At 40.3% G+C, this 12,238-nt stretch overlaps 1 protein-coding gene across 4 annotated transcripts in view; it reads right to left on the reverse strand.

Moving 5' to 3' along the window:
• Positions 1–2,066: 2,066 nt before the first annotated feature.
• Positions 2,067–12,238, reverse strand: part of IKZF3 (IKAROS family zinc finger 3) — a 72,056-nt gene continuing 61,884 nt past the window's right edge. For all 4 annotated transcript variants that reach the window (XM_016164670.2, XM_016164669.2, XM_016164671.2 and 1 more), the window contains one exon: positions 2,067–3,511. In XM_016164670.2, coding sequence (XP_016020156.2) covers positions 2,808–3,511 — 704 coding nt within the window. In that variant the 3' untranslated portion in view covers positions 2,067–2,807. The remainder of the gene's footprint in view (positions 3,512–12,238) is intronic.

The raw sequence follows: 12,238 nt of genomic DNA on the forward strand, positions 1-12,238 counted from the left end.
AAGCAAACGTGCTGTCTGAAGCAGCTGTGGGACTTCAGATGTGAGTCCGGCCACCCTTTTCTCTCAGCATCTCACAAAGATTCTTCTTCACTGTCTTCACCCACCGCTAGCGGGTAGGGGTGAAGGTGAGGGTCATTAATTAGTATAAGGAGTGCCTATAGAAGAAAGTGTCGACCTGTGTGGAGGTAACCGCTACGCACCACTTAGTTCAACTGTAAGATTTAAGAATGCTTCCACATACAAATTTTCTCTGGACTTGATATGCCTCCGTCTAGATTCAGAATGCTACAATGAAAGTACAGCCTTTGGAAATCATTCAGAAAACCCATTAGTCACAGGGAAAATGAGGGTCATATTTACAAAAAGTGTCCCTGGGTGGGTGGGATGGGCCTTAGTTTCACTCTCTCAAGGTGCAAAAGTTGATGTCTTCTGCGAAGTTTCCCACTAATCTGGCGGAAATGCTCCCTTTCCCTAGCTTTCTCTTCTACTAATCCTTCTGATTTCTCTTCTTTTGTTCCCTGAAGAGTCAACAGGATGTGTGACATTTCAAGAATATAAGTAGCTTCTCTTTCACAATGGGTATAAGCAACATGGCAGCTCCAAGCAGCTTGGAATCTAGGATTACAGAAATACAGTGATATACTGAAGACTACACGCCGAAATATATCTTGTCTTTTAGCTGAAATCTCCAACATGTTGGGACTGTTGCCATGGAATTTCACAAAATCTTTTTTCCTGAGACAGACGCCATGCTACAAAGAGGGATAAGCCATTTGTGCAGTCTGAGGTGGAACATTTTAATTACTGGCAGCACATATAACAAGTTGTGTGTGAGGCTGATGCATAAGCCCTTTCGAAATATCAAGGCAGATACATAAAACGCTAATCTACCAGGAATTGGGGATTCTTGGCTCTGGTAGAAATGTTCACAAAGCTGACTCTTAATTTGTAAATAGGATCCATGAAGTTTTCCCTGGAAGCAGAATTTATTTTTCCTAACACAAGTCCTTAAAAAGGTAAAAAAAAAAAAAAAAAAAAAAAAAAAGTCTTTGGCAAGCAGCTGCAGGTGCCAGTTTGTGTGTACACTTTGGGGCAAGATCAAAATACCTTCCTGTTTTTTGTTCCTCCCCACCACCCTCTTCACATTCACAACTCAGTGGTTAAAGGAAAAACTTAACAACACTACCATTTTCACACCAAAGATATGTGAAACAGATATTCATATACAGACTCTCTGCTTAATACTTAATGCTGCATAAATGCTTACTTTTTCAAATATCCGTGGGATTTTAGTACCCATACATTAAGAGCTTTAAAAAATAACTGGTTACTGCATAATTATATAAATTTAAAGCTGGAAGAGACCTTAGAGAACATCTAAATCCAACTCTTATTCAACAGTTGAGGAAATTTAGTTTCAAGCGTTAAATGATTTACCCAAAGTCATACAGCTAATTTGGGGCAAATGTGGGATTAGCAAACAGATTCTGTGACTCCTATTCCAGTGCTAATTTAACAACTATCACAGCACTCTTCCTTGATAGCATGCCTCCCATAATTAAGGATGGAGATGACCAATACATCTGCAGAACCAAGATCAAACTTTCAGGAATCTTTGTGGGATACTGAAGCTCCATTTAAAATGGGAGTAGGGGGAACCCAACCTGCCTGATGAAGAACAACCTTCCAGCAGAGCTGCTCCCCTCTTCACCCCATCGTGAAGCTCAGCTCTGATCTAAACAACATTCTTGGCCTCTATCCCCGAGTCCTCTCTTGTGGGGGAGGGGAGACTAAGTCATACTTTTTGGATTCTTTGGTATTTTTTTGGGCAAAAAATTGTTTGCAAGTTTGCTTTGAGCTCCATACTAATACACCAGGAAGGAGACCAAGAACTTTCAGGTAAGTGTTTGCTTTTTTTTTTCTCCCCTGGTGGTGCTGCGAAACCATCTTCCCCTCAGAACCCAGCTCTGCCAATCTTGATCACAGGAAATGGATGCCATTGCCCACAGTGGACAACTTCCTGGAGATTCGATGACAGTCTATATTTAAAACCATGAGTTCTTCTGGTATAGAATTTCTCCTAGATGACTAGTTTAACCCAAAGCAGCTTTTAACTGGAGACAGGAGGGTAAACAGTAGAAGCAGAAGTATCATCAGAGGAGTTTTTTTTTTTTTTTGGTTGTTGTTTTGTTTTTGTTTATGTGATGAGAATGGATCTGATGCTCAGTGACTGGGTCTTCAGTCATTGGTAACAGACACTTATTTTATGGCTATTCTTTTCCTTACTATTAGATTCTAATTAGGATGAGGAGATTATATCCTAACCTTCAGCCTTGTGTCAAGTGCAGAAGGGCAAGTCTTCCCAACAAGGTCAGCTGGTCAGTTTTTTTTTTCTGTGGACCTGGGCTTATGACCAAAAGACTTTTGCACGTACGGCTGATGTATCTGAGAAAGAATGTCTCATGTAGCAAAACTGGGACTCTCTTTCAACTGTCAACAAACTCCAAGGAATGCCTGTTTATTGATGCAAAAGATGATGACCAAATACTTCATTGGCTTTTAAATATAAAAATCAAGTCCCTGATGGGAAAACAGGATGTCATAAAAGTAGTAAAACATCTGCAAATAACTTTTGAATGGAGATAGCGTTTCTCTGTTGCCCATAAGAACACGACCCTTTAGACACAAAAAATAGTATGGGAAGGAGTTTGGATCTGAGTTTGTTTTGAGAGTGATTTGTTAAGTAGGGTATCAGTTTTTAAAAATGGTCGAATGCTCAGGCGCAAATCATCTCTGGGACCAGATGATCACTTCAGTGTGGCTCTGTGTTCTCCTCTGGCTATGTGAGATGAGAACTCATACCGATCGTGGCTTCGATACCCACACATGTTACACTCAAAAGGGTCACGAAAGCCGTGGCAGCCCATGTGAATAGTGAACATCACATAATCCAGAAAGAGGACTCGACAATGGTCACACCGATACACATCCATAATCTCCCCTTCTTTGTTGATCACTTTGATGGAGTCTCGTGGGCAGATGGGTGGGGGCTTGAAGAGTTCATAAGAGCGGGGGACCTCCTTCAGAAGAGGCATTCCATTGCGGATCCGAGGAGGGACCATGTGATTTTGCTGGTAGATATGATTCTGGCGTTCTTCGTGGTTGCTGTCAGTGTCCGTGGAGTCGTGGCCACTATTGTTGGGGGAGAGGCCTCTTTCAGAAGGGAGGTTCTTCTCTGGCATGTGGATGGTCTTCTTTTCCAGGTCCTGGGGGGCACCATTCGGCATCTCAGCACGCGTGAGGGCTATGGGGTACATGCTGCTGATAACTGGAACCATCTCTGAGGTGGGAGCAGGTGGTGTCTGGACTAAGGGGCGCAGGGCCTCAGCACCGAGATAGCTGATGGCATTATTGATGGCTTGGTCCATCATGCGGGTCTGTATTATCTCGTTCTCCTTCTCGTACATATAGCTGGGATTATAACTGACATCAAAGCAGTGGCGCTTCTCACCTAGAACAAGTGACAGAGTGAGTTACGAAAGGAAAAACACAAAGACAAAGCATTTATAAAATTCTTTTTCAGAGTCCTTGAAAAGTGAGGAAGGACATGCTTTGCTCAAGAACACCCTGGCAGAATGGTTCCATACGGTGGTGAAGCCTCAGGGGACAGTGGCTGACAGCACACGTTTAAGCAGTCAAAAGAAATTAAGCCAGCAGGCAAAAGGGAGAGTCATTAAGTTGAAGCTACAACATGAGTTGTTTCCACTGCTCAGATCAGAGGGGAACGCTGGAGAAAGCAGAACAAGAGAACAGGAGGATAGGGTTCAGAGGGGGCTCCCTGTGCAGGAGCGTGGAGGCATCGGCATTTCTACTGTGTGTGAACTCATAAGATACAGTCAGGTCCCCAACTCTTATTTTGCTTGTTATTTTCTGTTTGTAACACTAGGGAGCCAAGGGACAAAAGTACTGCAAGAAGTGGGGCTGTTCAGTGACTGGCCTCGGCAGCTTTTTAAATAGCTACAGGGGTAGAAAAAATAACCCCAGAAACTACCCACTCCCTATACTTGCCACTCCCCAAACACAGCAGTCACCAGACTGAGATTTAAGTAGAAGGGCTTCAAATGTAGGTTTTAGAAAAGGCTTCTTGATGAAAGCTCATGATCTTTGTCCCTTTCATAAAGTGTGTGTTTCTTCTTCCTGAAAAAAATGTATCATTGATACACAAGTGATCATTAGGGCCTATCTCACACTTAACTGAAAAATTTATTTGTGGTCACCTTCTCCTACTTCTCATGTCAAACTGCTGAGAAATTTTGAAAACAGAGTTTAGCCACCTCCAGGGCGTGTGGGTGTTGTGTTAGAAAACAAAGGCTCTCTAGCCACAGGGAAGGCAGGAGAGGGGTCTGCAGTGATGGCAGTTGTGTTCAGTGATGAGTGGCTGTTAGAAGGAAGAGAAAGCGAGGAAGATATGTCGAGAGTTGGACGTGAGACTAAGGTTATTGCTAATATTTTTTCATTCTGCAGACGTTGGGTTCTAGAGATTGGCTGAACCTTATCCTCTCTTCTGTAACGTTTCCTAGGCATGTTGTGGTTCCAAAATTTGTTACTGCCATACAGTAAAGGGTTCAGTGATAAAAAAAAAAAAAAAAAATATCCAAGAAAACAAAAGGATTGGGAGGACTGGTTATCAGTTCCTTTCCTTGAGATGTCTCCAACCTAGTGGGAGAGAAATAACACCTGTATATATAGAACTGGAGAAAAATAAATGTTAAAAGTTGTGAAACGGCCACTTTGCTCTGTAGAGGCCTTTGATTTTATTCTAAATGCCATGTTTGAGGCATTTGAGCAGGGGAGTAATACACCTTCTATAAAAAGAATTATAAGGCAAGGGCAAGGTGGCTTGGTATAAATTTTATACTTAAGTGTTACGAGAATGCAAAAAATTCATGAGTAGTTGGGAAAGGAAAAGCATTCTTGCCAAACCTAAATTCTGAGAAGAGTGTTGCAATGGTAGGATTTAGATTTTCAGAGAGGTAGAAGAGACATCCTAATAGAGGGAGGAGCATGAATGAAGGCAGAGAAGTGGGATTATGCAGGACATGAGCAGGGAAGAAGAAGGGTCTGGCTATAGCTAATATCAAGAAGTATGAAATAAAGTATTTCTCAAACTTCCCTTATTCCTTCACACACCAGGGTAGTGTGGTTGAGAGCATGAGCCCTAGAGTCAGATGGACTGGATTTGATGCTGGCTCATCGGTTACGAGTTTCATGACTTTAGACAGGTTACTTAACCTGTAAAGTGGGGATAACAATCGTATCTACCTCACAGGGTCACAGATCAGCACTTAGAACAGTGCCTGGCACATAGAAAGGACTTAAACATCAGGGGTTTTTTTGTTTTGTTTGAATCAGTCCTCGTTTTCTTTTTTCTATTTTTTTCTTTTTTTTTTTCTTTTCTTTTCGTTTCTTCTCTTCTCTCTCTCTCTCTTGCTCACTTGCTCGCTAAAATAAATCTGTTTTTTAAGGAAACTCTGGATCACTGACATAAACGGAAAACAAGAATCACTTGCCACAAATAGGTAACTATGAAAAGTTAAGACGATAAAACAGAACAATTGATTCAATTTTGATCCGACACTACTGTGAGTACTCGGAGACAAAGATCCCCTTTCTCTTTGTTCAAAACAGAAATTGCTGAGTATGAGATTAGTGTTAAAGACAACTAGGATCAAATTAGGTCTAAATCCTTCTCCTTGGTATAATCAGATTGAATCAAAGAGGATAAATAGAAAATAATTTTCTTGACTGCGGATCTAAGTTTTTAAATGCCCTGTAGGCTTCCTGGCACTTTGCAGCTCACATTTTGGGAGATACAGGAAAAAGAAAACACACGGCAGGACCAAATGACGGGCCTTCTACATGACCGACCATGGAGTCTGGATTCGAACAAACGCCAAACCAGGACGTGCCCATGAGCAAGGAACACCTGTGGTCAACATGTTATTTTCAGGATAGTAATGTAACAGTGGTGTGTGAGTAATGGACCAGAACATCGAGAAAATGGAGCCGGAAAGACCAACTACAAGATCCGATCTAATCAGATGCATTTGTCCTGCATCCTCACTACCTTAAGGCAAATCTGACAATTTCTAGACAAATACCTGAGAGAAAAAGTATGCAAAGAAAAATGTCCCGCCTTGGCAACTCATTAAAAAGCAACAAAAAAGTAGACTTTTACCAAAGTACTCAATGGTTTTCATTTTAAACTTCCTGATTAGATGTATCTTTGATCAAGGCTACTTGGAAGAATGAGACTGAGAACAGGAAAGCCAGCTAAGGTTACCCATTATTTATTCTCCTGAGCATGACATAGAAATGATGAACTTTGGTTTCTTGGTCTTTTCAAGGTTATTAATGATTTTCCAATATGGTGAGCTCTACTCAACTCCCCAAATACCAGGGGTCTCTGAGATATATACATATTTTTAATCTTTCTACCTAACAGAGAGGCTCTAGAAAGTTTCCAGGGCAGGACAGGCACATCATAAACTCTGCTTTTATCCTTTCTCCCAAGAGCTGGCTTTACTTAACTAGGAATATAATTTTACCACCTGCAGCATATGTCAGAAAACAGCTGAGTGCTAACATTGTAAGAGGCAAAACATTAAGAGGAAAATAAACCCCTGGATGAGTGGAAATATGTGACTGAGTTCTGTGGTTAATTCAGACCATTGTTCATTGTTAAGAAGATGGGAGAGCCTCAGATCTTCACGTGCACGCATGCTGCAGTCATCAGATCCCCTCATCTCCAAGTTACGGTAACTTGAGTTGTGCAGATGATTATCAGTCACCTGTAGACATGATGACTCAATGTGTATGAAACTCAGAAGGGGTAAGCTACAGTAACAGAAAAGCCAACAGCTCACGTTTCTTTAGTAACACACTCATAAAAAGGGTTAGTCAAACCACAAAAGTGTAACTGCTCCCAAACCTGCATGGAGCGTCTGGTCCAGCTTCTAGTCAAAATCATACCACACCTTTGAATGACTAACGATAGCAGCTTCAGGCTGAATCTGGTTTTCTTCCAATGAAAATACAAGTGGCAACAGCTTGTCGTAAGTTTAGAAACCAAGGCTGCCTGGTTGGGGCATTCCCTACCTGTGACTCTTTTTAAAGGTGTTGATTCCTAATATCTAGGCTTTGGTAACTTTAAACTGAGCAACTGCTTGACCTGAATTGCTGCAATGTGTTGAAGGCATACGGTTGTTGGCTTCTAAGTGCCAACTTCAAAGTACAGAATCATAGCCTAGAGCTAAAAGGGACCTTCGCTGAGCACGTGGATTCAGACCTCTACCTTTGGGATCGAGGGACAAGATCCACCACCCTAATCTTTTGACTTCTGGTCTTTACACTTCACAGTCCCTAGCACTGTGCTTTATATATAATACTGATAAGAATAGCCACTATTTATTGGGCTCCCACTATATACCCAGTGCTGTCCTAGGTACTTTGCATATTGTCTCATTTTACCCAAGATGAATTATCATCTTAGTCAGATGAAGAACCTAAAGTGCGAACAGGTTGATAAAGTTACCAAGGTTGCTCAGTTGGTAAATGGAGGACCAGGATGCAAATCAAGGGCCTATATATTCTCAGTAAGTGTTTGAGTGTTAACTACTGTTAACCAGCTGATACCTTGCCGATGGCTACACAATCCCATCACCAGCAGGCTGTGACTTCATATTCTCTCCTGGAATGATTCCCATAGCATTGGAAAAACAACTGTGCTTTGTCCCGTGTAGAGTAGCACCATGCATTCAAGAAACATCTATGATGCATCAAGTTGTGATGTCTATTAGGTGCTTAACAAAGTGCCTGGCATATGTAAGCACTCAATAAGTGATAGATCTTTTATTACTATTACTATAATCATCATCATCATCATCATCATCATCATCATCATCACCACCACCACCACCACACCATGTTAGATGCTTTGAGGGATATAGATATAACTGCAATTCAACAGGAGAGGCGGCATTTACACAATTTTATTATAAATCAGTATCCTTAATACTGTGTGGTGGAACCAAGTATAGAGTAACCAGGAGAGTGAAGAGAGAAAAACACAGACCATTTCTCACATATGCCACATGTAACATGGGACAAATGTTAATCTCTTCCTTTTTTTTTTAAAGTCGTCTTGTAATCTGAGGTGGTGGTAGTGAGGGTGGTGAAGACAGTCATATACATCACAAAAAGCAGACTGTTGAGCTTGCCTGGGGTGCAGAGGGAGAACGGAGCAGAGGGAGAACTGAGGAAAGTAGTGGAATGTAGACCACACACACTTTTACGGACAGGTGCGAGGTTGGGCATTCCAGACGGAAAGCATGGAAGGAATGATTACGTGGAAGTGGGAGTAGTTCCTTGTAGCTGAATTAAAGGACTAGTCGGCTGAAATGATAAAACTGGAAAAGGTAAATTGGAGACAGATTGTGGAAGGCTCAGGCTGCCTGGGTAGTTTGGATTTTGTTCCAATGGGGAGCCATTGGAATAAAAGGTTTTTGTGAGGAGGGAGGAAAATGATTCGAACATTATAAAAAGAATACAATTACAATTACAATCATCATGATGGAGTGATGTGAAATAGTCAGGGTTTCTTTGCCTTCAAGTTTTCTTCAAGTCACCTGAATGTATTTGCTGCTACTTTCATACAATTTCCCATGTGTATTATTACCACTTACTCTTACTGCAAGCACATATCCAAAAAAAAAAAAAAAAAAAAAAAAAAAGGCAGGTAAGTAGGATAAATGGAATATCTGATGATGATTATGGCTCTGATATCAATATAAATGAGACTAAAGTGACTAACAACTTCTTCCAGGGAGGAAGCAGAGGGGTGCCCCAGAATAAGAAGCAGGAAGGAGAGAGAACAGAGAGAAGAGAGCTGTGGGGGTGGCGGTGAGGAAAACTGAGCTGGAGACCACATTTGTTGTTGCTGAAGAAGCCTTTGTTCTCTGTGAGACTTGGTGAAGTGCTATTTGGATGTTGTCTGTCCTGATGGAGTCATCAGGGGAAGACACCCCTCTTCGAGGCTTTTCTTCCACCAGCTTTCAGTGAGTAGAGACTTGTCCCTGTCCAAAGCCCCCATGTCACACACATGACAGGCAATGCTCTGGGTGATCTCCCTTAGACTGCAGTAATTTATAGCCCTAGACTCTGACCCTGCTCTGGGACCTACTGGCTGTGCCTCTTCATCTCTCGGATCCTCCATTTCTCTTTGGTAAAAGAACTTCAGGGGGTGGTTCCTCATATTCCTTTGAGCTCTAAAATGCTGCAACTTTGTAATGCATATAGGATTATGGATTTCAGCTGCTTGGGAAGGGGTGGGAGAAGATACTCTGCGCTCTCAGAAACAGGTATTAAAAACTGCTTCCTGTCACTGTTAACCAAAGCGGACAATTTCTCATTAGTTACTTCACAGGGAGAACTGCTGGTGTTAGTTGAAGTGTCAAAACCTCACTCACATGTTTACCGCGGATGAGTGAGATCTTTTTTCTTGTTCTTTTCAACATGAAAACTTCCTTTAATAAAGTAATACATAAAAATTTTAAAAAATAAGGAGATGCTATGGTAACCACTTTGGTCTGAATAACACATCTGTTTTTGGAGAAAGAATGAAAATCAGAAAAAGAAATATGCAGAAATGCAGTCATTTTCCTCCTCCCTCCAGGAGAGAAATCTGGCCTCTATTTTGAGCCAAGTATTTGAAGATGGCCTAGTTAGAAGTATAGTCCAACAAGTTTATAACAGGAAAATAAGATTCAGAGAAAAGGACAACCCCTAAAAGGATTAGGTGCATTTTAAAATTAAGTCTTTCTTGTTCTTTGAAAAGAAAAACTAAGGATTATTTTGATGATGTAAAGATGCTGATTTCTAATGAACATGTGTCAACTTATTTTTCATTTTAGAGAAAGTGATACAAAATTTCTTGGAGAATTAGGGGAAAATGATTTGATTTTTCTCCTGCTTGGGTAATCTAATTTTACTTTTACTCTACAACAGGGTCTTTTTTTTTTTTTTTTTTTTTTTTTGGTGTGTTTCTAAATGCATTTAGACAATCCAATCTGTCCCTCTTCCTCAGTTCATCTCTAATGGATGAGCAATGCTACTTACTGGTAATTCTCTCTGGCCTGCTGGAAAAGTATCAGGCTGACCTGATGGTACAATTTCACCTTTACCCTCATAGTTCAAGAGGTCAGGGAAGCCAAGGTTGGTCTGAGGGCTGTGCAACTGTCAGTAGGATTAAAGGGAGTGACTCATTCTCCCTTCACACTTTACCCATTGCCATTTCTCTGGCAGCTGATCTTTTCAGAAAATGGTGCCTTACAGAGGAAATATAGGAGAAAGAAGAGAAGAAGGAAGGAAGGAAACATTAGCCTCATATGTTTTATATCACTTCATCCCGTACATTCAGTGCAGTGCTATAATGTTCCTCCCACCGCTTTGATATTATTATTTTCTATCAAAAAGGTTGACTTGAGTTAAATGATTCAAAATCTTTCTTTTATTTCAAAAAGTATCTCTAAAACAAAGGTTCAGGATATAAACTAATGCTAGATTAGAATAGTGTTCAGAATATCACGTGTGTAGCAGGAGCCTTATAACCATTTCATGATGAATGAATGGATGAAAGAGCAAACGAACAGGTAGTAATGCCCTAAGTTAAAGAATGTTGAGCTAATGAAACTGTTTTATGGATCCTTAGATTCATCTTCATAAAAAAGACCCTAAAATATATACGGTTCATACTATAAATATCATATCTATACAACCTTAAGAAAAAAGTTATCTGAAGTTATAAATACAAAATGCTATTCATGATTGCTGCCTTTTCTAAGTCATTTCACAGACCTGTAGAATGACAGACCTGGGAGGGATCTTTCTGATCACTTCATCACCTAATCGGTCTCCTCATTTCACAGATGAGTAAACGGAGGTGCAGAAAAGTTATGTGATTTGTCTAAACACACACACGGTTAAGAAATGACTGAGCTAGAATCAGAACCTGGGTCTTTTGGCTTCTGACCCAGTGTTCTTCCTACAGCACTACACTATAATTTACAAAAAAGAAAAGCACTGAAGTTGCCACCTCAGCCCAAATCAAGAGCAAACTCCATTGGTTTTTCTGATGCCACAGAGAGAATGTGATGCTTCAGAAGATGAGAGAAATCAGAATCTACAAGATCAGCATTTTTCATGAGTCTGGAAATGACGGAGTGAAAAATCCTCTGGTTGCAATGGTAACAAACAAATGGAACACGGATCCTTGATGCAACGTGCAAAATGGCATGGACTCGGACATATGAAACATGTTTTTAAAGCTGTGCAACTTTTATTATATTAAGCAGGGTTTTATTAGGTCAGCGATGATAGGTTTAGGGCAGCTATAAGAATCTTCTCTCATATATAGGTATCTTCTCTCATATTTTAGTTCTCTTATACTAATATGCACTAAGCATAACTGGATTAAAATTAAGTCACTTTACATTTTTTCCTTGCCTGTTTCTCCCCATGTCCCTCCCTACATCAGCTACAGCCATTTCTAGAGTCAAAACTTTCCCCAAATTAAATTACACTCATGGCATAGAATAACGATCCAAGTTTTCCTTTGTACCCCAGTCAGAACCTCCTCACATATGTAACACTCAAAAGATATATGAGCAATGCCTTATGATAATGTCTTGGAATCACAATTGGTCCACTGAGCCTAACTCCATATGGAAGATGGTAAGGAGAAAAGGGTCTCTCTAAACTGAAATGTACCAACTTTAGTCTGACACAATTTATTCTTAAAGTGACTGAAAGGGGACACTTTTCAGCTAATCAAAGTAAAATAAATAAGCATAAATACCAAGCTAGCTAATTTTGAAATATATGGGTATTTTCAATATATCTCTATAATTCACATAAAATGTCTTCCTGTAAAAAAACTATCTAGACCAGAATAAAATTTAACCAGATGTAAAAACAAGGTAGATACTTAATACCTGTAAAAGCTATTGAAAAGAATAAACACAAAAGGACTGGAATAAGAAATCAACAGCAGCAAGCAGCTTTGGAAAAAGAGACTGACAGATTTCTAAAATACCACTGGTGTTGAGGGAAGCCTATTTTCATGTGATAACTATTTTTGTTCAATATCAGACTTTCAATTTATAGCAAAACTGATACATTC

Source organism: Rousettus aegyptiacus, unplaced genomic scaffold (assembly GCF_014176215.1).
Source record: "Rousettus aegyptiacus isolate mRouAeg1 unplaced genomic scaffold, mRouAeg1.p scaffold_m13_p_6, whole genome shotgun sequence".
In the NCBI taxonomy this organism is placed as follows: domain Eukaryota; kingdom Metazoa; phylum Chordata; class Mammalia; order Chiroptera; family Pteropodidae; genus Rousettus; species Rousettus aegyptiacus.